This window comes from Petaurus breviceps, unplaced genomic scaffold, assembly GCF_028583685.1.
Source record: "Petaurus breviceps papuanus isolate PSGF00001 unplaced genomic scaffold, PetGlider_PUasm1.0 90762, whole genome shotgun sequence".
Lineage (NCBI taxonomy): Eukaryota > Metazoa > Chordata > Mammalia > Diprotodontia > Petauridae > Petaurus > Petaurus breviceps.
Window position 1 is genome coordinate 7,383,941 of NW_027187339.1, and position 23,832 is coordinate 7,407,772.

At 44.4% G+C, this 23,832-nt stretch overlaps 1 protein-coding gene across 14 annotated transcripts in view; it reads left to right on the forward strand.

Annotated features, from left to right (window-relative positions):
• Positions 1–23,832, forward strand: part of ZMIZ1 (zinc finger MIZ-type containing 1) — a 445,041-nt gene that overhangs the window by 333,543 nt on the left and 87,666 nt on the right. The window contains exon 1 of one of the 14 annotated variants that reach the window (XM_069068346.1): positions 22,113–22,501. The exons of the other annotated variants lie outside the window; for them this stretch is intronic. Within the exon in view, the coding sequence (XP_068924447.1) occupies positions 22,471–22,501 (31 nt within the window). The 5' untranslated portion in view covers positions 22,113–22,470. Of the gene's footprint in view, positions 1–22,112; positions 22,502–23,832 lie in introns of those variants that run through there. 14 annotated transcript variants of the gene reach the window in all.

Below are 23,832 nucleotides of genomic sequence, written 5' to 3' on the forward strand. Positions count from 1 at the left end.
AGAGCTAAAAATTCCTGTGTGGATTGAGAGGATCTTGGGGGGGTCACATGAGAAGGATGTGTGTTTGTAGCTTTGATTATCTGGCAGAATGTTATGAAGAGGAAACATTTGTCATCATGGCTACAGTGTATCCCTGGGGTGGATGTGTGCCTTTACAAGAAGCTCTTGGGTGCTCTGGGGACCTGGTTGGTAGCAGGCCTGGGTGCCCCGAGGATGGTGTTAAGTAGGCCCCTGGCAGCTGGGCCCCTGGCTTCTCTTCCCTATGGTTCACCTGGCCAGATGTGCCTAGTGAAAGAGAGACTCACTAGGCTAGCCAACTGTACAGTCTGGTCTCCTGTCACCTGCCCCCAAAACACCCTCGAAGGAGGGCCATATGGCAGCCTTTTCGGCCAGTACCCTATAGAGACGCTTTCTCAATGTGAGGTTTGAAATCATCTCAGCTCCACTCCTCCGGCTTCTCTTTTTCTGGCGGTTGGCTTTCCAAAATATAGAATTCACATCCACAAAGCCCAAAAGTCCAGAAGGGATTTTTTCCCCCAAAGGATTTTTACAATGGCAATTGATGTTCTTAGCCATGATCTGGAGATTCTCTCCTCAAGAGCTTTCTGAGTCATCAAATGACTTAAAATGATGTTCAGTAAATAGTTGTTGTGTTAAGTGTAGTTTATATTGTTAGAATTTCCTGGATTGGTATTCCGTACTCCATGGGAGGCAATATGGTAGAAAGACCACTGGTCTCCAAGTCAGAAGATCTGAAATTTGTCACTGACTAGCTGTGTGGCCTTGGGTGAGTCACAGCCTGACTTTCAGTTTACTCATCTGTAAAATGGGGATGATCATAATATTTGCACTACTGACCTCCTAGGGCTCACTTGGTAAACCATAAAGTGCTATTTAAGAATGGGAGCTATGGTATGGCGATTGCGAATTAGCCAGTATATTGGATTAACAAGCACTGTCTCCCCAATCCACCTCTTCGGTCCCTCCCCCCCCCACCCACAAATATTCTGGATAACAAGCAGTAGCCTATCGTGAGTTTTTACATGTTTATCAGACAGTTTTTGTTGCTTATGATAAAAGGTCCCCCAGGCCTAACCACTTCAGAGAACACAGTGTCTGGTAGATCAAGGCCCAGTTGAGGAGTCAGCAGACTCTGCTCTTGACCTGCTGTGTATCTTCAGGAAAGTCACAATTTTTGAGTCTGGTTTTTTTTCTCTTTAAACAAGAATAGGCATAGAATATTTGTGTGATATAAGAAAACTTGGAAGTTCATTGACCAGACAAAAAATACTTATGGAGGATGCCCTGTGAGCCCAAGCTTGTGCTTGGGTCTAGACGTTGGGGCGGGGGATGTTGTCTTGTGTGATGCAGAGAATGTACTGGCCTTGCTCCCACAGAGTTTACAGCCTTTCTGGGGAGACAGCAAACATACCTAGAAAGCACTTAGAGAACATGGCCACATATCCACAAGCCCTGAATTATGTAGTAAGTATAATAGGCATTTGGGGAAGGGAGAGAGCTGTATGAGCCAAAGCAATTGTGTGAGCTTGGACCAGGATAAACGTAGAAGATCTGGCCAAGGAGGGAAGAGGAGGGGGCAGTCCAACTGGGTCCTGTTATATCAGTAAGCATTTATTAAGTACCTACTGTGTGACAGATGTCCTGCTAGGTCCTGGATAGCTCAAAATGAAAATGAAACAGATGCTCCCATCAAGAGGAGGTGGGCAGCACATGCCTTATTTGTCATTATTTCCACAGAGCCATAGGTGAGAGCTAGAGGGGTCCCCAGAGGCCATCTGGGCCGAGGCTCTCATTTTACAAGTGAGGAAGTTTAAGTGACTTGCCTTAGAGAACACAGGCTTGTAGAGGTGGGATTTGGAAGAAGTAATCTGAGTCATTTAAGCTTCAGTTTTTGAAGGAAGAAAAAAGACTCCTCACCTTTCCATACTCTACCTCTCAGCTGAAAAACTCGGCCAAAGACTCAGGTGACTGAGACTGAAGCAAAGATGGGATTGCCTCCAGGGGCAGTAATTCTTTTCAGTGTACCATGATGCCTCAGATACATTGCAACTCTCCCACTTTGGTGCCTTGGGGACACATCTTATACTATATGAGAGAGACAGAGAGACAAAAAGAAGAGAGACAGACGGTTGGTGAGAAAAACAGAGAGAAGAGAGAGACAAAGGGTGGGGGCGGGGAGACAGAGAGAGAGAACATTCATGCAAAGTGTGGCATGGAAAGAGCTAGCTAGCCTGAGCTGAGTTCAAGACCTGCCTGCCTCTAACATCTTCTGACTGGGTGACCCTAGATAAGTCACACCTCTCAGTAGGTACTTTTCTTACTGAGTACTGTACTAACTCTGTAGTTTGTTGAATTAGATATGATTCCAGATTCCTGGCTCAAACTCTTACTAGCTACATGATCCTAAGAAACTCATTTAACCTCTTTCTGCCTCAATTTCCTCATCTGTAAAATGGAGGTAATAAAAGCACCTACCTCACAGGGTTGTTGTGAGGATCAAATGAGATAGGTTTTGTAAAATGTTAAGCAAACCTAAAAAAAAGCGCTACGTGAATAAATGCTTACTATTATTGTTACTATAGCAGTTCTCCCAACATGCCGTTCTCTTGGCTCATCACCCTAGAGATTCTTACCCACTCCCAGTGCACCTCACTCCCCTGGCAATTTTCTCTGTTGGTTTAGGAAATTTAATTTTAGCTAAATTCACATTTTTCACCACCATCATTTTTTTTAATATTGAGTAAATATAATTTGTTCATATATAGTTAAGAAACAAAATCCCTGGGGTAGGAGAGCTCTGTGTGTGTGAGTGAGTGTGTGTGTGTGTGTGTGTGTGTGTGTGTGCGCGCGCGCGCGCGCGTGTAATGGGAATCAGCACCTGCTCTACAGTTATCCTCACAGTTGTCTAGAATGTGCTGAGAAGTTCCCTTGGTTCACACAGAGACAGTACACGGCAGAGGTGACTCTTGAACCCAGGAATTCCTGACTTAGGCTGGTGAGCTCTCCACCATGCCACATGGCACACATAGTCTCCCTGTCTCTTTTGATCATTGCTATATCTGCTCCCTGGTGAGAAAGATCCCACTCTCAGTGGATATCAGTGACTGTTCCCCAACCTACTGTTTTAAGGAATTGCTTGGGACACCGTGAGGGTAACTTCCTCAGACCCACAGCCAGTACATGCCCTAATCAGGACTTTCTGACCTGGTGGCAAGCTCTCTCTCTCTTCACAGCGAATTTTAAGACACCCTGTGAATTCAATTAGAAGTGATCTTTCCTTGTAACATTTTATAATCTCTGCCCGGAATATGTGTTTTGCCTCTTTCTTAATATCTCTTGGATCTAGCAGTAATGGGCCATTGATGTCACAGTCACATTAGGCTAGGCTACCTAAAATCCGTCTTGAGGGCAGTGCAGTTGACAGACCAATAAAGTTCACAACTAGAGCCCCAGGACAGGGACAGTGTCTCTGTGTACACCCCAGAGATCTAAGTTGTACTGAATCCTCTGACAGGGGGCTCTGCTGGAAACTGTCTGGAGTTATGACCAGAGGGGAATGGAGCCAGGGAAGACAAAATACTTTTGCTGGGGCCTTATTGTCCTTTTGGGAAATGTACTCAGAGCTATTGCTTATTGGCAGAACAATTAACAACAACAAAGCAGTGGACTGGGTGCTTTGGGTTGGAGAGAAAACTACTTAATCAAATCTGCATGTCCTTAGTGGACTGGAACAAGAAGGCTGGTGAATTCTGTCCCTAGTCTGGGGACTGGAAATACAAGCTAGGGGCAGAACCCCCTTTGGGAGGAGGATGTCAGAGCAGCGGGTAAACCACACTTGATGGAGAGAAGGAACGCTAGGTGGGTGGCCCCCACTGATGGCTTCCCAGCTGATGAATAGAGACTCAAAGCATTAGACCCATTCTTCTGTTTTGCTGCCAACCTTCAATTTCTTTGCCAATAATTTGCTGTGTGACTTTCATCATGTCCCTTTATTTCTCTTAGGTGGATGTTTCTTCATCTGTAAAATTGAGAGGATTGGAGTCTTATCTATTAGCCCCATCCAAGTCTAAAAGTTCTATGATATTTTCATTCAACTTCAGGCCCCCATATCCAAGCCTGGTGGTTTCTGGTTGAATATAGCAATATACGCTAAGCGCACACTGAGAATTCATGAGATGGTTCCTAGGAGAGGAAATTTTTCTGTAGGTTGTGGGAGCCACATCAACAAAGGCTTCCTGGAGAAGTAAGGCCTTGAACTAGGCCTTGAAGGGTGGATAGGACTAAAACAGTCAGTGAATGGGCTGGACATTTCACTAGAGAAAAAGAATTCTCCTGTGTGACAGAGGTGAGAATGGCCTGTTTAACATACTGGAGAACCTTGAATGGACTTTTAAAAAGAGGCTTTTAACCAGACATTGTCTTGTCATTATCTCAGGGCTAGTTTTTAAAGCACATCATCAACTGATTCTACAACAAAGAATGCATGGTGTTTCTACTGATCTGACTATAGTTGTTCCCTTTTGGGGGGAAAGGGTACAACTGAGTAGCACTTGAGATGTAGTAGAGACCATTGGCTAAACATGGAAGGCAAAGCCCAGTGTAGTGTAATGGAGACAGTGTCCTTGCAGTCCTTATTCCCCTTCCCCAATCTGGGCTACGATCCCCCTGGGAAAGGTATTGGGAGTTCTCAGGTTTGGGCAGGGTTAAGGTTTCTCCCTGCCAGATGGGCAGGTGTGTCTGGACTAACAGCTCCCCACGTACATAGTCACAGGCTTGGGTCTCTGTCCCAAGCTGCTATTTGAACCACCCCTGTACCATATGTTCCCCTTCTTTATAAAAGAGCAGGTATGGCAGGGGGAGAACAGATGTGGGGAGTGGTAGGGGGGCCATTTAGCCCATTCTGGAAGTGGAATTGAGCGAGGGGATTCAATGGGGGTGGGGTGACTCACATTTACAACAGCTTTGGGAGGTAGGTTCTTTCATGGGTCCCAGTCTACTACAATTTAGTAGGGACCAGCTGGACCTACCTGGCACAGTAACCAGCTTGTCTCTGACACTATCTTTGGAGCCTTTCAAGGTTCAGGGTTTATACTATACTGACATAGCTTTCCAGAACTTAGGGTCAGCTCTCCACCATCTTGAAGCATCAGAGTGTGGTGAAGACTTCTGAAACTAAGACTGACATTGAGTGACTTGTCCGGTGTTATATGACTGAGCTTTGACTTGAGGCCCAGGGTCTCCCCAGAAATCTAGCTAATACCCATGTGGTTGCCTCCATCATTCCCTGACTCTGCATCTCTCCTACCCACTCACTTGTCTCATTTCCCTTTGATCAGCACATATTCTTGGATCTGAGAAGGATCTTAGAGGCATCTAGGTCCAACTCCTCATTTTACAGATAAGGAAACTGAGGAAAAACTTGCCCAAGGTTACTCAGGTATTACATAGTAGACCCATCTGACCCCACAACTCAGACTTTAAACCTACAGTTCTTTCCACTCTACCATAACATATCTGGCTGGTGGGATCTTGGGCTTCTCAACTAATGAAAGTAGAGGGTGACTGTTCATTAGTGGGAACATTACTAGATCTGGAGCCAGAAGACCCCACTTGACGTCCTGGCTTTGCCACTGACTGTAACCTTGGGAAAGTCCCTTCCCCTCTCCTAGGCTTTGTTTCCTATCTGTACAATATGGGGGCAGGGTGAGATGACCTCTACCATCCTTCTCTGAATCATCATGGAGAAGCCCACACAGTTAGTTGCATTTCATTTCATCTCAGGCACTCCCTTGCTTCTTGTTGTTCAAACAGATCTTCCAGAAAAAAAAGACAATTGACGTTTCAGCATTGCTCCTAAGGAAGAGTGATTACCACCCACTTATAGCCCTCTCTCTGCTGGAGATGCCATCATGCAGAGGAGCGTTAGTTGGGAAACAATCGAAAAGGGCCTTAACCCCAAATTGGTTTAAGTCCCAATAAAGGAGACTGGCTTTTGTGGGAGAGGAAAAAGTTTTGTTGAACTAATGAGAAAGGTCCCAGAGCTTAAGAATATGAGAATGAAAATTGCATGTTTGTATAACATTTCAAGATTTGCAAAGCTCTGTCCTGTCAGTGACATTGTGAGGTAGATGTAAGGATTATACAAAAGAGGAAACTGGGGGTTTCCAGAGGTTTAGTGACTTGAGCATTGACACTTAGCTAAGGAAGTACCAGGGGTCCAGATGTGATCTCCAGTCTCTTAGTTCTCTTTCTACCACCCAATACTGCCTAACACAGCCAAAGGACACTTGCCTGAAGGATTTAGGGGACAGAAGTGGGGTGAGCATGGTGTGTTGGTGGGGGAGGTGGGGAGTCAGGGTCTGTCTTGACTGGCCTATAACAAGTATTTTTATTGAGTGCCTAGTATGTGCTAATCACACTCACCCCTCTCCTGTAAAACCTATTGGGGGGTTGGGAGGAAAGGGTAAATGAATTAATTCATTCCCAGGGGATTTGCATTTTGACTGGGGATAGAGCCAAGGCACTGGATTGCTAAAACTGGAATTTCAGACATGAATTAGTGAGGAGGAGACAACATTATTATATCAAGGACCTTCTCAGTACCCCTTAAATCATAATACCTCCTCCTTCTAAGACCTACTGTTTCTTTGGCAGCAAACTCTAAAGCTGGAACTCTAGGCTTTAAGAACATCTTGACCTGCTGGGCCTCTTCCTCCTCAACCGCATTCCCCAGCCCATTCTACTAAACCCAACTTCACAGCTTTCCCCCCACCCACGGTCTATTAGTAATTTCTTTTCTGTGGAAGCTTTTGTCTTCCCAGCAGCTTGAACTGTTTAGTTCCCGTTACTGCTCCTTGCATCCAGCAGTACAGGACCCAGCTGGAGTCTGCCCTGTAGACCCAGACAGAGCTCGGGTCTGGGTTCTGGGGCAGCCAACTCCTGGGAGCTCCCAGGCTGTCAGAGCAATGGAAAATGGAGAAGGAATCCTGGCCTCTGAGAGGCCTCTGAGAAAATGAATTTGTGACTAGATCAATCCCCTTGAAACCTGGGGTTAATTTCTCTAAGATGGAAAAAACAAAGACTTTGTACAGCGGTAGACAGTTGACAACTATGGACTGTCTTTTCTGTGTCTGTGAATTTTAACTTGGAAGTTTGAGCTATTTTTGTACCAATCCTGTGTCTTCAACACTGGGGATAACTGGGTATGAATATCAAGAACAAGTGATCCTTACGTTGAGGCCTGTTGTCCCCTGAGGTTGGATGGAAAACATTCAATTAAATTTAATAAGTCTTTACTGAGCACCTACTCTGTTTACTGGGGATAGAAAGATAGGAAAAATGACCCCTGCCCTTACGAAATTTTCATTCTACTGAAATCAGTGGCAGGTTCTTTTCTAAGAATAGTTAGCTGTTTGTCTTGGGGCAAGGGTTTGGGGGGTGGGGTGCAGATGTGGAGTAGTAGACTCACTGCAGAGGAGGGTTCTAGGTCCATAGTTGTATAACCTTGGACAAGTCACTGGATTTCTGTGGACCTCTGTTTCCTTATTTGTAAAAGGAGAGTAAATTAGAGGACCTGACAGCACCGGTCCTCAGCACCTGTGACCTGCCCCCTCCAGTCACACGTACCTCACAACCTCTCAGAATTGTAACCCTTCCAAAACCCTGAACTTTGAAATTCTGCTCTCGAGACTTGTATGTTTGTTGCATGGCACTGAAAGCAGGAGCCGTGCCTGACTCAGTCCCGTATGTCATCATGTCTAGAATGCTGTTCTATCCCATTTTCCAGCAAAGCTTTGGGAATGTGCACAAATAGGCCGACAGGACAGTTTCCAAGCCTCCCGTTCTTTGAGCCCAGAGAGATTCCTTGATTTTTTTTTCTTGGTGAGAGTTGGTGATGCCTCCCAGTTTTTCCTTCACTAAGTGTTCTTAGATAACTTACTGGGGAGATTCATGCAACCAGTTTGACTTGGCTTTAAAATGTTCTGATCATTCCAAGTAATTTAGTATGTTTATAGAGAGCAGTGAGAACCTGTGGCAGGGCAGGTTGGGCTGAATCTAATAAGGTTGATTTTAATAGGAATGTAAAATCTTACACTTGGATTCAAAAAACATCAACTTTACAAGTATGGACAAAGGGACAAGTAGTTAGACTAGCAGGTTGAAAAAGATCTGGGTGTGTTAGTAGACCATAAGCTCCATATAAGTCAACAACAACTGATATGTCAATGAAGAAAGGAAATCTGTTTTAGATTTCTTTAAGAGAATCACAGTGTCCCGGACCAAGGCAGTCATGGGTGATGGCCTCTCCCCACTCCACCTTAGTCAGCTGGCATCTGGAAGGATTGTCTTCAGTTCTAGGCACCAAGGTTTAGAAAGAACATTGATAAGCCGAAGGACATTGGAGTACAGTGACCAGGCAAGATCATTGGAAAGAACTAGGAATATTTAATTTGAAGAACAACAAGCGTTAATTAAGTATCTACTGTGTACCAGACAGTCTGGCACAGAGAGCCCACCCCAGAGACAGGAATATCTAGGTTCACACCCTGCTTCTGATACATCCTGACTCAGTCATCCTGGACAAGTCATTTAACCTCCCACTGTCCCCAAGCAGCTCTCTACTATCTTCAGCTGAAGAAGAGTTATTGATCTGCATTGGTAGAGGGGTTTTCTTACAGGGAGTTCCCCACACTTAGGAAACCATAGACCTTTATACATATGCAGACCCTATAATCGCAGTTTGTACACTTAGTGCTTGTCATTTTTTTGTTCATTTGTTTGTTTATACACATACACACATATATAAAGACCCATGATTTCATAAGTGATTAATTTTATATGCAGGTATGTGTTTATATATACATACATGTGTACATATATGTATATAAATGTATGATAGGACTGGCCTTACAGAGACAAAAGCGAAAACAAGTTCCCAAGGAGGTTGCATTCTGCTGAGAAGATTTAGGCAAGATATGATAAGTATCTTCTAGTGTCTAAAAGTCTGTCACATGGAGAGAGAGATTAGACTTGCTCCTGATGGCCTGGAGGGTAGAATCAGGAACAATTTTGCTTTGTTTTTAAGACTGCCCAACAATTAAAGCTATTGCAAAGTCGGATGAGCTGCCCAAAGGGGCAGTAGGTTCCCCTTCACTAAGGTCTTGAAGTAAAAGTTGGATAATCACTTGGGTGTGTTGTAAACAAGCTTCCCATCCAGCTGTGGGTCAGACTGGATGTTCTCTGGGCTCATCTTCCAACCCCAAGATGCATAAACATGTCTATTGTATCAAGATTTTTCTCAGCTCCTTGAAACTGGGGCTGAGAGTGAGATGTTCTGGAGGAGAGATAACAGAGGTGTGGCTCTCAGGAGATCCTTCTGCATCCGCAGTGAAGTAGTGATCAGAGGACGGGTCTTTGGCTTCCTGGGCTATGTGTGGGTGGGTACCTGGACTTTAGGGCAAAGCAGACTCCTCTCCTTATGTGATTCCATTTAGAGAAACTACCTGACAAGCATGGAAAGGAGAGAAAGAAGCCAGCTGCTGACTATGGCCGATAGATGTTTCCTGTCTCAAGATAAATGTGGCAGTCAGGGTAATCGAATCGTATGTGATGTTATAATTTGTAGGCAAGAGTAGGAAGAGCACAGCCAAGCCCTTTCCACAGCCAGTCATATTAGTTGAATCAGATGCCCGCTATCTCAATGACTTGGCCTTGGTGTGATGGATGATGTGAGCTCTGTTAAATGTGATGCCCGGTGAAGCCAAAGTTTCCAAGCTAAGGCCATACCTGATGACTTCCTCATCCTTTTCAATTGCTTCTTCATGACTGGATTTTTCTGGACATGGGGAGGGAGAATTGTACTGGAGATGGCCCTTCTGAGAATCTGGGCTTCTCCCTTGTGACTGAAGGCCACTGTTGGTAAACCCAAGCCCCACCCATTCTGTGAAGGTTGCCCTTACCACTCTCCCATTTGCTGACCCTCTTCCCTGATGTTTTAGTGCTTAGGATCAGTATGGAAAAATCCCACACTTCCTCAGGTGCCTGTCTCTTTCATCCTTGTTTCATTTTCTGTGGTTTCCCTCCAGCTAGGTTGTCAGAAACTACCTCTTATGACTGTGTGCCTTCACTGTGGACAAGATGCAGTAAGATACCCTATCAAGTTAACTGTCTGTTGGCAAGAGAAAGGTCAGGAATCCTGAAAGGTTAATGATTTGAGATAAGGCTAGAGAAGTACGCAGGAGTCATATTTTGAAGGGCTTTGAATGCCAGGCTGTGTTTGGGCTTAATTCTGTAGGCAGTAGAGAGACAGTGCAAGTTTTTCAAGAATGTCTTATTTTTGGTCTTATCTGCTTGAAGACCATCTGTTGGACATGCTCTAGAAGGGAATACTGTTCAGGTAGTAGATGGACTAAGTGGCCTCCTGAAATCCTTTCCAGCCCTTAAATTCTATGATTGGGAGTTTGGTGTGTGGTTCATTATATATGAGGAATAATTTATGGCAGAAGTGTGGGAAAGAGTAGAGTTACCAGTAGTGGTGAGATAGGTCTAGCAATAGTCAGGAAAACTCTGTGTGTGTGTGTGTGTGTGTGTGTGTGTGTGTGTCAGAGAGAGAGAGACAGAGACAACAGAGGATGTGGGAGGGGGCAGTACAGTTACAGCAGAGAGTGCACATTGGGGAATCATAAGGAAACTAGTTGGAGAGATAGTTTGGGACCAACTTGTGGAAAATGTGGGAAGCCAGAGGGAAGTGTTTCCATTTGATCCAGTAGGCAAAACTCAGCCGTTATAGTTCTTGAGTACTATGATGAGAGCCAGGTTTTAGGAAGATTTTGCAAAGTTATTCAAGTATCCAAGAAGGAAGAAAAGAATCTGGGATAAACAAGCACGACTGAAATCACCTGGAATGACTCATGTTGGATTCCCATGCTCCCAGCAGTTTCCCGGTTGCACCTGGACCCTCACAGGCCGCTATGTTTTCCTAGCCTGGCTCTCCAGCCATGAGTCACCAGCCAGTGCTGCCCTTGCCATCCCCTTTTTATCAGATCATAGTGTTAGAGCTTAGAGGGGGCCTCAGAGACCATTTAGTCCAACCCTCTCCTTTTACAAATGGGGAAACTGAGATCAAGGAGGTTAAGTGTAAGAGAGAGAGAGTGGAGTTTTACCCAGGTCCCCCGGCTTCCAAATCCAGTGTTTCTCCTGACACCATGCTTGCCTGCTTTGTGTCGTGTTAATTTTTTATATACTCCATCAGAAACAGAAAGTGGAAAGTCATTTTCCTGTGAGGCCACACATAGTGATTAAACACTGCAGAGACCTAAACAAATTATCATCTTCTTATTGCTATCTCTCTGCTGCCTGGGAAGAGCAGCCCACTCTGAAACAGGAAGGGACTGCAGAAGATGTCTGTGTTCCAGCTCTCCCTCCCAGCCCACAGCTCCCTTGCTCTCCAACTTGAACTGGTTTGACTTTGTTCCTTATAGTGTGGAAGACGCTGCATTTTCAGAACATTCATTAACCTCAAACTCAAGAAAATTAACAGCGTAAAGTGAAAAGAGTACTAGACTTGGAGTTAGAAGTCTTGGGTTCAGATCCCATGGTTGAACATTAGCAGAGTCCCTAAGGGCAAGTTACTTAATCTATTAAAAAAAAAAAAAGAGGTGAATATCACTTGTGCTACTTACCTTATAAGATAGCACTTTATAAATCTTAAAGTATTATGTAAGTGCAAGCTCTTGCTCTCCGTTTGGCTAAATTTGGCTGAGATTGGTTCTTTCCCAGATTGCCTCAGGGGATCTATACAGAAAGGGACTCCTTAGCTCTGAGTCTCTCTGAACCATCTTTCGGAAGCAGGAAAGAAAGAGGCTAGTAGACACTGGAGTGTATGCAATGGCAGACTGCGTGATGTTCTCCTCTGTGGAGAGGAGCTGAGGTCTCTGCTGGAATAACATCCCCCTCCTTTTCTCCAGCTAGTTGGATCCCTCTGATTTTTCTGCGGGCCACCTCTGTCCACCTTAGCCATTCATTCACCAAACATTTATGAAGTGTTTGCTGGGCACAAGGCAGTCTGGATGCAAAAAGAAAACAAAAAAAAAAAAAACAGCTCCTGCCCTCAAGGAGCTTCTTTTCTATTTGAGAAAGTCTTCTCTGACTTCTGCAGCTTGCACTCATCCCTTTTCTCTGCAGCTGTCATCTTCTGGGTCATTCATCTTGGCCCCCTTAATCACATACTTTGTTGTACTGTTCTCTGATCACTCCCTGGATGCTATTTGGGGAACCTTAAGCTTCCTGAGGGCAGGGAATATTCTTCTTCTCATGTATCCTCCATAGCACTGAGCATAAGACTGAGCCCCAAGTACATATCTAGATAGTAGATAAACCTAGGTTTAACCAAATGAAAGTCACAAGATGTTTTCTTGCCCATCCTGCACAGCATTGAAGGGAAGCAAGCCCCAGTGTGATTTTTACTCATGTCTCAGCATGATGTGGCCTCCTTTTAAAAATCTATATGGAAAGGCCACAACTGAAAAGACCTGATTTCTCCTTCTGGCCACTGGAATATTTGATTCTGATCTACAGGAAGGCATTTCACAGAAAATTTGGAAATATGCTGAGAACTATTGAGGGGAGGCATCTGGGCTTGGGCCCATGACAGGATTTCATTTTGAGATCCACTAGTCTCTGCAAACAGTGGGCTTATAGGAGATCCATACCTGCTCAGCTCACTTGCTGTCTAATCTCAGGTTACTATAATAACTGTTGTTGTTGTTATTATTATGTTAATTTAACAAATTTTTATTAAGTATATCATTAAATTATTTTATTACTTTAATTTAACTATGCTTATTAAATTATCCGTTTAATTGTTCATTTAATTTTAATTTATTGAGTTAAAAATCATCCTCATACTCTGATTTAGTGGAACTCAGATAGAAATGCTTGTTGGACAAGTCACTATCCTGCTGCTATTCTTGGATATTCCATGTTCTATGAACTGTTCCCCAGGTGACTAAAAATAACTACTACTTTTTATAGTTGCATGAAAACACTGGGATGAATGCTCGTCCTCTGGGGGTTTACTGAAAGCATCTCTGGGACAGGCTCTCCAGGAACAGGCAGGACAATGGGGATCATCTATTCCTACCTTTTTTATACATGATCCAATTTTTTACTTAAATATCACCATCTGGAAAGCTTTTTTGCCCCCCCCCCCCCATTAGAGATCATGAGTATTTGGCATGACTAGCTACTTAAAACTTTGTTCTTAGATTATAACGGACTTATGCCATGTCCAGGTGGTGGTAGGCCATTGATACTTCTGTATCAATACAGTTTATTGATCAAGTTCTCAAAAATATTTTAAGAACTAAATTTACAGCATGGAGTTTTGTCTTAGTGCCATTTTAAGGTAAACCTATGTAGTTTTAAAGTGGAACAGAAAACTGCACTAAGACTTTTGGGACACCGTGTAGATGAATGTATGTGTGACTTCTATTGGAAAGCTTGACAAAATTCCTTTATAACCATTATCTCATTTGATACTTACAAGTACTGTCTGAAATTGAAAGAGTATGGATAGTCCACAAACCTTTGTATCTCACGACCCCTTTGTACTCTGAAAAATGATTGAGCTGCCCCCCTTCCCCAAAGAGCTTTTGTTTATGTGGGTTTTAGCTCTAAATATTTGCTGTCTTGAAAATTAAAACATCCTAATATTATCAAAATAATTTTGCCCTCAAGAACTCCAGGGATAGAAGTCCCTGGGCCACATTGGAAGCTGCTGGTGTGGTGAAAGGAACATTAGATTTGAAATCCCAGGACCCAAGTGCCACACACATCTTGACTTGAGTTCTCACTATCTCTGTGGTCTTTGGCCAAGTCACTTCCTCTCTCTGGGTCTCAGTTTCCTTCTCTTTAAATGAAGGACTTGGAGGAGCTGACCACTCGATTTCCTTCTAGTTCTGTGATCCTGTCCTTTCCTGTTTTACAGACAAGGAAAGGGTCAAGAAAGAGTAAGTGGCTTACTCATTATTGTACCCTTGTGGTATGTCACAGGGAGGAAGGAAATAAGCATTTACTAAGGGCCTACTATGCACCAGGAACTGCTCAGCATTTTAGAAATCTTTCATTTGGGGTGACTAGGTGGCACAGTAAATAGAGCACCGGTCCTGGAGTCAGGAGGACCTGGGCTCAGATCTGGCCTCAGACACTTAACACACACACACACACACACACACACACACACACACACACACACACACACACACACACACACTAGCTGTGTGACCTTGGGCAAGTCACTTAACCCCAATTGCCCTCCCAAAAAAAAAAGAAATCTATCATTTGATCCTAACAACAGTGCTGTGTGGTGGATGGGATTATCATCATCATCATCATCATCACCATTTTACAGCTGAATAGCTAAGGCAGAGAGAGGTGAGGTGACTTGCCTAGAGTCGTACAGTTAGTAAGTGGCTGAGAGGAGAGGTTCCTGACTCCAGGCCCCCTGCTTAAAGCCAGGTTTTCTAGAATTCAAGTCTGGCACTCTCTCCACTATACTGCATGCCTGTAATGCAGGCTCCTGACTCTAGCATGAACGTTGAGTTCCGATTCACCTCCCCATCCTTGTCTTGTATGACTTCCTTTCCCATACTCTACATGCCAGTCCAATGGGACTCTTCTCCTTCCTGTTCCCATTCTGACTTCTCTTTCTGTGCCTTTGTGGACTTCCATTTTAGGAATCAAGACCCCACCCTTCCACAGCCACTTTTTTCTCTCTCTCTCTGTCCATGTCTGCCTCTGTCTCTCTCTTCTCCTTCCTTCTCTTTCTCTTCCTTCTCCTCCTCCTCCACCTCCTTCTTCTCTTTCTCCTCTTCTTCTTCTTCCTCCTTCTCCTCCTCCTCCTTCTTCTATCATTAATTAATGGCAGAAATAATTAGTGATGTAGGAAATCAGAGCAGCTTGATGTCATGTGGCTAGAGAATCAGAGAAGGCTTCATGGAAGAGGTGGGGCTTGTACAGCCAAAGGAGAAAAGAAAAGGTATTCTGGGTGAGGCATGAGCAAAAGCACCAAGGTGGACACACGTAGGACGCTGTTTGGCTGAGGGGCCTGGCCTCTTTGGTGGAGAGGTTTTGTTTCATGAAGACCAGAGAGATAAGTTGAAGCCACATTCTGAAGGGACTCAAATTCCAGGCAAAGATGGGATGTATTACTTGGCAATTTTCAGTATCATAAAAAAAAAAAAAGAATTAATTACTTATTTGGTCCCAGTGCCATCCTGAGAGAATGAATTATAGAATCTCAGAGTGAGGGACCTTAAAAATAAATTAGTCCAGCTTCTCTCCAAGTGCAGGAATCCCTTCTGCACCATTGCTGATAGGTGGTTTAATTTTACCTCCGCTTGAACAACACCACTGATGTAGAGCTCACTGACATAAACATGATTCCTGTACCTGGGAGCTTATGCTTTAAGGCAAGAAGTATTGATACAGATTAAAAAACATATATAGGACATGCAGGCAGGCCTTTATGTCACATATGTGTTTGTGGGAGAGGTTAAATGGAAATTGACTTTTTATTAAGTGCGCTAAGGAGGCTTGGTATTTAAAAGAATCCTGTGGATAATCATTTGATCTTGCAAAATATATATATATATATATATATATATATATATATATCTTTTTATAATATGAATGATCGTCCCTCTCCAAAAAAGTTACCTCATTTACCTATTAAACTTGATCTGTTTTATAAATTCAGATTATTTTATGTCGGGCTTTCCTAGAGTGGGGCCCACTTATACTTAATAAAAACAGGTTAGAGGATTCACTAGTGCTAAAGATAAATATTGAATATCTCTCAGGGAGAGTAGAGCCCAGGTGGGAGTAATGAAACTCAGTCTTGTATTAAAAGGCACCAGTTCAAATCTATGGGTATTTATGAAGCTCTTTGCTAAACCTGAGGGATGCAAGCAGGGGTGTGCTGGAGCCAGCTGGAATTGACTTAGGAGAGCTGATTGTTAAATTTCCAGTGTTGATTATTTACTCTTTGGAATCTGGCAAACACTACAAATCAGAGTTTGATTTTTTTGTTGTTGTTTTATTGATTGTTTCAACATAAAGAACAGAAAAATGCTAATCATGAACATTAAACTTAAAGGTGTATCCCTTGTGTGTGGTTCTTTGTTTTCCCCAGAGAGCCTTTTGTTAAACCTTTACCGGTACACACTGGTACAAAAGAGCATTGATTATATGATCTTTTAGAATCTATTATTATGTGAAAAGGTATGGTTGGAAAGGCAAAGGTAACATTCATGGAACGATAGCATGCCCTTGAAAAAAGCTTATTGAATGAACAGCAGGAATAACATGAGGAAATAAAAGGTCAACTGAAATGTAATCATGTATCAGAATGGTGCCATGCATACTTTTGGAGGGTCAGGAAGAAGAGGTCTGCGCTAGCCAGTTGACTCCCCGTTCTTTCTTCTAGCGGGTCTCAGGGGTACTCCAAGATAAGTCTGCGTGGCTACAGTATGATGGCAGGTAGACACCCATATGCAACCCAGAGCAGAATCAAGAGATGAAACACTCTCCCATCATTTGGATATATGATATGGTAAAGCACCATAGCTGGAGACGAGAAACTTGGAAATGACTTGATAGTAATCACAGTAGGGCCACTAAGAGGACTGTGAGAATATAGAGGTTCCAGGATAATCCGGGGGGATAGGAGGGACCATTCCTTGCTTGCCCATTCTGATGGTGGGGACTGAGGGGGGCGTCGTAGAGTAGCACTGGCCTGAGTACTTGGAAACATTCTTTATCTTCTCTGCCCCACTTTTACAGAATAGACACCAATCTTCACCCAGTGGTCACTGTCTGTCTCTCCTTCCCAAATCTGGGGAATCAGAGCTGGTCTGAGTCATGCTGACCTGAAAACTCTAAGGACGGATGAAAGCCTAGTCAGCTAGCAATACTGGTCTTTCCTCTTCCTTGTCAGTCTTTGGTTCCTCTCTCCCTCATTCTCCATCTTGAACTTAATGCCTTGCCAGGTCCCTCTCAGTAACAATGCACCCATTGAGATATACAGCATGAATTTTGAGTGCAAGTAGAAACAAGTAGTTGGCCCTTGGATTTATCTGGTTTTATTTTACAGATGGAGGAAACTGAGTCCCAGAGATGGGGAGTGATTTGTCCCCTGGGTCTATTGACCTTCAACTCACACCTATTAATTTCTATGTCTTTCATCATTTTCTCTGTACCTGGCTACTAACATGGTCATATGAAGGGAAGGAAATTTCTTTCTGCTAAGGGAGAAGTTGTTTCCATGAAAATTTCAGATGAGTCTTGTGGGTTCCTTTTGCTGCATCCTGAAATATGAGGCAGGCATTTTTACCTGGAGCCTAAATGCCTCTTCTTGCTCAATGAATCTATCTGACCAGTAATAAAACCCACAGCAGTAGCAGCATAAGCATCTGTTTTTAAGTTTGCAGTGTTTCTGGCTGTTCACGGTCATTCCTCTTGCCCTGTCTCCCCACGGTTCAGGACAGAAATTAAAATTCAGGGGTCCCATTTGTCATATGAGGAATCACAGACCAAGACCCACATCGAGTCACACAGCAGTTTAGGAGAGGGGGGGAGAAGTAGATCACAAACCTGCCTTCCAGGTTCATACTCTTGACAGATCCGACCCCGTCTCTCTGTCTATCTCAGATTTCCTGCTCCTTGCCAGAGCTAGCATTCTGGTTTGGCCAAATGGCATGGGAAACAACTCCCAAAGTCTATGCCTCCTGGGCTCAGGAGCCGTGGAGACCAAATGCAAGCCACGGGCCCTGCCTGCTGCCTCACCACCTGCCAGCTGGCCTGGCACGCATCCCCCTGGCTGGATAGCCTATGGGCTAGCAAGGTGCAGATGGAAACAGCAGCTGAATGGGATGAGGGCGGCAGCAGCATGAGGTCTCAGATACACTTAACACAGACTGCATCTGTAGGCTTCTCCGTAGTTCCTCCCATCAGGGACTAGGATAAGAGGTAGAGAACATTTGGGGGGACAAGAGAATCAGCCAATCCAGGCAACCACCTACTCTGCCTGTGTCTAAAGGTCTAAAGCATCTTTGACCCTTTCCATACACACATAAGGAGTATGAGCCTTGGCTGACGGTAGAGCCAGTGTCCATACCTTGAGATGGGTAGAAGCCCTCTCCGGAGCCCGGCTTTAACAGACTCTGGATCTATAGGGACACAAAGTCCCTAAATTGAATGGGTAGGATTTAAGGGGAGGGGGCTACTTACATAGCACTTTGAGGTGTGTTCGTGGGTTTTTATTGATTTTTTTCTACCACTGTCCCTTCCCAAGGGCATATCCTTCCACCTCCTCCCAATTTGAACTTGTTACAAAAAAAAAGAATAGGGGCAGCTAGGTGGCGCAGTGAATAGAGCACCAGCCCTGGAATCAGGAGGACCTGAGTTCAAATCCAGTTTCAGACACTTAACACAAAAAAAAAACTAGCAGTGTAACCTTGGGCAAGTCACTTAACCCTAATTGCCCTACCTTCCCCCCTCCAAAAAGCAAAAAAAAAAAAGTTAATCAAAACAAATCAGCACATTGACTGTATATGAGTGCATGCCTCATTCTGCACCAGTGGTATACCACTTTTCTTCCTGAAATAGGGAGGTATGCTTCAGAAATCTTCAGAAATCAAAATTGGTCACTGTAATGATCAGAGTTATGATTTCTTTCAAGGATACTTTCCATCACCACAGTCATAGTGTAGATTGTTTTCTAGGTTCTTATTTCACTCTGTATCGGTCCATAGGATCATCGATTTTGCATATTATATTATCTAATTCCCCAATTTTGCTGGTGAGGGAGCTGAGGCTCAAAGAGATTCTAACTTAAGATCCCCCAGGCAGAGCTGGGATTTGAACTCATGTTGTTTTGGTTCCAAATCCACTTCTCTTTTCGTTGCACCACATTGCATTCTAAGTTCATAATAGTCTTCATGAGTTTTTCCTGAACTCTTTATATTCATCATTTCTTGTTGATCAGTCATATCTGACTCTTCATGACCCCGTGTGGGGTTTTCTTGGCAAAGATACTAGAGTGGTTTGCCATTGCCTTCTTCAGCTTGTTTTACAGATGGGGAAACTGAGGCAAGCAGGGTTAAGTGACTTGCCCAGGGTCACAGAGCTAGTAAACGTCTGAGGCTGGATTTGAACTCATGAAGATGAGTCTTCCTAATTCCAGGCATGGAGCTCTATGTACCATGGCTCTACCTAGCAGCAGTGATATTCTGTAATATTCATATATGATCATCTGTTCAGCCATTCCCTGGATCAGTGGTCATTCACTTTACCTTCAGCTCTTTGTCAGCACAAAAAAAAAAAGTTCCCTAAATATTTTTGTATTTATACATGTCTCTAGGAGAGCTAGGAGACCAGGGGTTAGGAAAACTCCTCTTCCACACCTTCCCTCCCCTCCCCACCCCTCACTCCCATTCTATTCACTCAGTCTAGGGGCTTTGTATCCACAGAGCCACTATGATAAAAGTCCATTAAAGCCAGACTCCTGAGAGGATGGCTGTCCATTTCAGAGGAGTGGATACTAGCTTTGCCCTCAGCCAAAGCTGAAATTCTTTACATGCTTTCCAAAAGGGGCAAGGAGAAAGACCTTTAGATACCCGAGTAGGTGGCTGCCTGGATAGACTGATTTCTTGTCACCAGAAATGTTTCCTACCTCCACTCATAGTCCCTGATGAGAGAATGATAATCACTGATACCATTAGACTAATTTCTTCTCGTTTTGAAGAGCTGTTCTGAGTCACACACACACACACACACACACACACACACACACACACACACCTCACTAGAACACAGATCCTTGAGAGGCAAGGAACATTTTAAGGCTTTATTCACTAAGGTTAGGAAGGCCCTGGGGTGGAGAGAGGAGTCCTCATTTAGTCACAATGATGTCTAGGATTGGCCCTGGGCAGATGGCTGGAAGAGTGTTTGGGGGAGTTAAGGAACAGACTGACCTCCCCTCCATCCAAAAGAAGGAAACACTTAAAGTACAATGCTCATATAGGAAGGGCCAGGGCTCAGATGGCAAGGGGGCTCTGGCCAGGATTGCTGCCCACCAACCACTGAGGAACAGGCATGAAAAGAGCCTTCTTAATACCCAGCTTGACACCAGGGCCCTCCCTGTCCAGACCCCAAGATTTCAGGTATTCAGAAAATCAGCTTGAGGATTGTTCAGTGTCAAGGGGAGGGTTGAACTAAGGCTTCATCAAGGGGATCCAGCCTCCCTTCAGTTCTTGGTCAAATTAAGTCCCACCCTTTCCCCCTCTTCATTTTTTCTCCTCTACTGTTTGGAAGAGGATTCATTTAACTGAACTGAACCAGGCAGGCTGTGAGACCTCTGAAAAAAGTAAATTACCCAAGGAAGAAATTGATTCCCTTATAAACCTTCTTTACCCCCCTCCAGCTCCTAAGAAAGAGCGGTTGGCAATAGGTATTTAGCCCCAAGGAAGTACTGTACGTGCAAAATCTAAAACACCAGCTTAAAGCCAAAATTCACTTGGATGGAGGCTGGGGAGCCAGGCTCTTGTGGTGTCTGGCCTGAATAGCTCCCGTTGTTCTATGGGGAGGATTTTGGCTGTCAGGCAGGCTCTTAGTCTGGCAAAAAATAAAAAAGCCACCCAAAAAGAGGGCATTGGGGAATCAATAGCGATGCAGTTGACCTTATTCCACCCCGTCACTGGGGTGTGGCTGTTCTCATTCTAAGCATCTGTGATGCATCCCCTTCTACTGCCCCTGCATCTAGAATCTGGGCCCAGGAAAGCCAAGGTCAGGAGCTTCCTCCTTCCCTGACAGTCTGTTGGGCTTCTTGCTGAAGGCATTGGCACCAGTTTGCATTATCTGTCTGGGAGAAGAGTAATGTTTTCTGGTGCCACCTGGCCCCTGAGAGGGACAGAGGTAGATGAGTAACGCCAATCTTATATGGGAAAGAACCAGTGCTGACTAATATCAGAATAAAGCGGATGGAGTCCCAAGAGCCTTGTCTCCACTCTGCCACTCGCTGGGGGACCTCTTAAACATCTTAACATTGCTGAACCTCAGTTTCCTCATCTGTAAAATGAGTGTTCCATTAAATAATCTGTTGGATAGCATTTGTTTTTAGAACACCAAACTTGTTCATGTATTCTGTCCTCCACTGCCCCTGGCGGATGATCCAGCTCTTAAGGCTCCTTCCAGCTTTAAAATTCTTATAATCCTATGCATATCAAAATGCCATCACATTTTCCACTGATAGGAGAGGTTTACCATACCTGCTGATCTCTTCCTTAAACCTTTCTCATACCCAAACCATCACCTCCCTCACTCCCAAGTCAGAGGAGAGCAAGATGGGAGAGCTTTGCAAGGTATTTGTTATTGTTCAGTTTGGGGGTTTTTCCAGTTGGATCTATAGAAATGCCCTCTCTTTTTCAATGCTGATTAGCACGTACTTTTCGGTCTTAAAAGAGACACCTGGTATGCTAAAAGGTTAAATGATTTGATCAGGGCCACAGAGCCAGTCTGAGTCAGAGGCAGGATTTGAATTCAGGTCTTCCTGACTCCCAGGCTAGCTGTCTATTCATGTTATGAGGTTAAAGTGGCCAATAATCTAAGTGGTCTCCTTTGGACAGAAATATACAACCTGGTAGTTGTCAAGGAGTAGGGCAACTTTTTTTAATAATTATCAGAATATAATACGACAGATAGCCAAAGGGAAATTTTGAAATGAGCAGAAGTTCTCTTGATTGGAAGGAGTGAGGGGCTATGATTTTCTTAAACTCTTAGGCATGAGAGAGAGAGAGAAACAGAGAAATACAGGGTAAAGGAGAGGGAGGGAGGGGGAGAGAGAGAGAAAAAGAGGGGAGGAGAGGGGAGAGAGAGAAAGAGATAGGAAGAGGAGGAAAGAGACAGAGAGAGAGAAAGAGAGAGAGAGAGAGAGAGAGAGAGAGAGAGAGAGAGAGAGAGAGAGAGAGAGAGAGAGAAGAAGAAGGAGGAGGAGAGGAGAGAGAGACACGCACACACACACAGAAAGAGAGAGAGACAGACCCAACCCGTTTGACAGTCTTCTTATGAGCCTGTGCTATCCTGTCCAGCTGCCCTGACATTCGGCTAGGGTAAGGGATGGACAAACCGGTTTGGAAGACAGCCTGGCCCTCCTTCAGGGTTCTGCAGAGTTCAGTTCACATAACAAGGAGTTCACACGCCTGAAGACTCTTGAGGTGCTGCCAGCTCAAATCTTAGGGAGAGAGGGAACAAGCAAGCGTGGTACTGTGCCGAGCTGTGTGTGGTGTGCGGGAGACAAACAGACCTGATCTATGGGGTGACCTCCACCCCCTGTCCTACCCAAGAGAGATCTCGGGTGACCCAGAACAGCTGTGAGACGGCCAGGAGCGAGAGATGGCAGGGCCTGCAGACCAAACAGAAGCAGGTAGGGCTTGGGTTTTGGGGTGGAAAGAAGGCAGGGGGAGGGGAAGGTTGGAGTTACTTCAGCCCAAGGGCCCCTTGGCTTTGAATTGCTAGCCTAGATTGTAAGAAGAAGGCATGCCGTGGTAAAAGATAGAGAAAAGCTAGAAAGTGTGCAAACAAAAAACCAGATATTGTTGTGGCGGCAGCTATGACTTCAGTGCCCTGGTCTGTTCATTAAGCAAGAAGAGGGATTTAGCCTCCAGGGAAAACTGCCCAGACTCATCTTCCAGGACTCAGCAAAAGCAACCCACAGGACTCACCCGAAACCCTTAAGAAAACAGCTTCCCCGCAAGCAGGAAGAAATCTCCACCTTCTCCTGCTTTGGGGATGCCGGTCACATCAGTCCCTGGTGATTGTAGGCTCTGGTCCTGATTCTACCTGTAAATTGTCATGTGACTCTGGGTAAGTCACTTTCCCTTTCTGGGACTCAGTTTAAAAAAAAAAAACTGGACTAGATGAATCTCAGGGCTGCTCTTCTATTTCTTACTTTAGATGCCTACACACCCTTGCAGATATGGAGCCCTCTTTCATCAAGGTGTGTTTAGCTACCAAGAAGGGTGTCAAACTCAATCTGGGGACTAGGTGAGAAAGAAGCCTGGGTATGACCAGGGAGGAGAAAGCCAGGAGGAAAGACAAGTATGGCCGGCTTATCATACTTTAGTTCTGTCCCTAGTCAGAAGTGTTTCCCAGGGTCAGTGTGACTCAGACGCTCTTGCTTCCATGACAGGGTACAGGGAAGGAAAGGCAGAGATTGGGTGGTTGGTGAGGTGAAAGAAATCGGGGACAAATCATCAGCATCATACTACTGTTTTACACTTACAGTAAGAAGGCAGGATGGAAAAGCAGAAAGAACACTAAGCTTGAGCTGCAAGCCTGACATTTAGGGTCCTTGGACACAGTGTATAACTTCCTTTGACCTCAGGTTTCTTCACTGCAAAATAAAATGAAAAGATAAAACGAGATCATTCCTTTTAACTCTAAATCCTATGGTTTCTAACCTGGGTTTTAGTCCCAGTTCAGCCATTTACAGTGTGACTGTGGGCCTCAGTTTCCTCATTGGCAACATGGCGGTTTTGGTTATATTACCCCTCTGTCAGACGTGTTGAGAAAAGTGCTTTGTGAATAGTATGGTGCTGTATAAATATATGTTGATCTTATTAGGGTTGTGTCCAGCTCTTGAAGTGTTTTTACACCTCTTATCTCTCTTGATCCCTCATTCAGCCCAGTTGGGGAGATGGGAAATTATTCTCTCTCTCTCTCTCTCTCTCTCTCTCTCTCTCTCTCTCTCTCTCT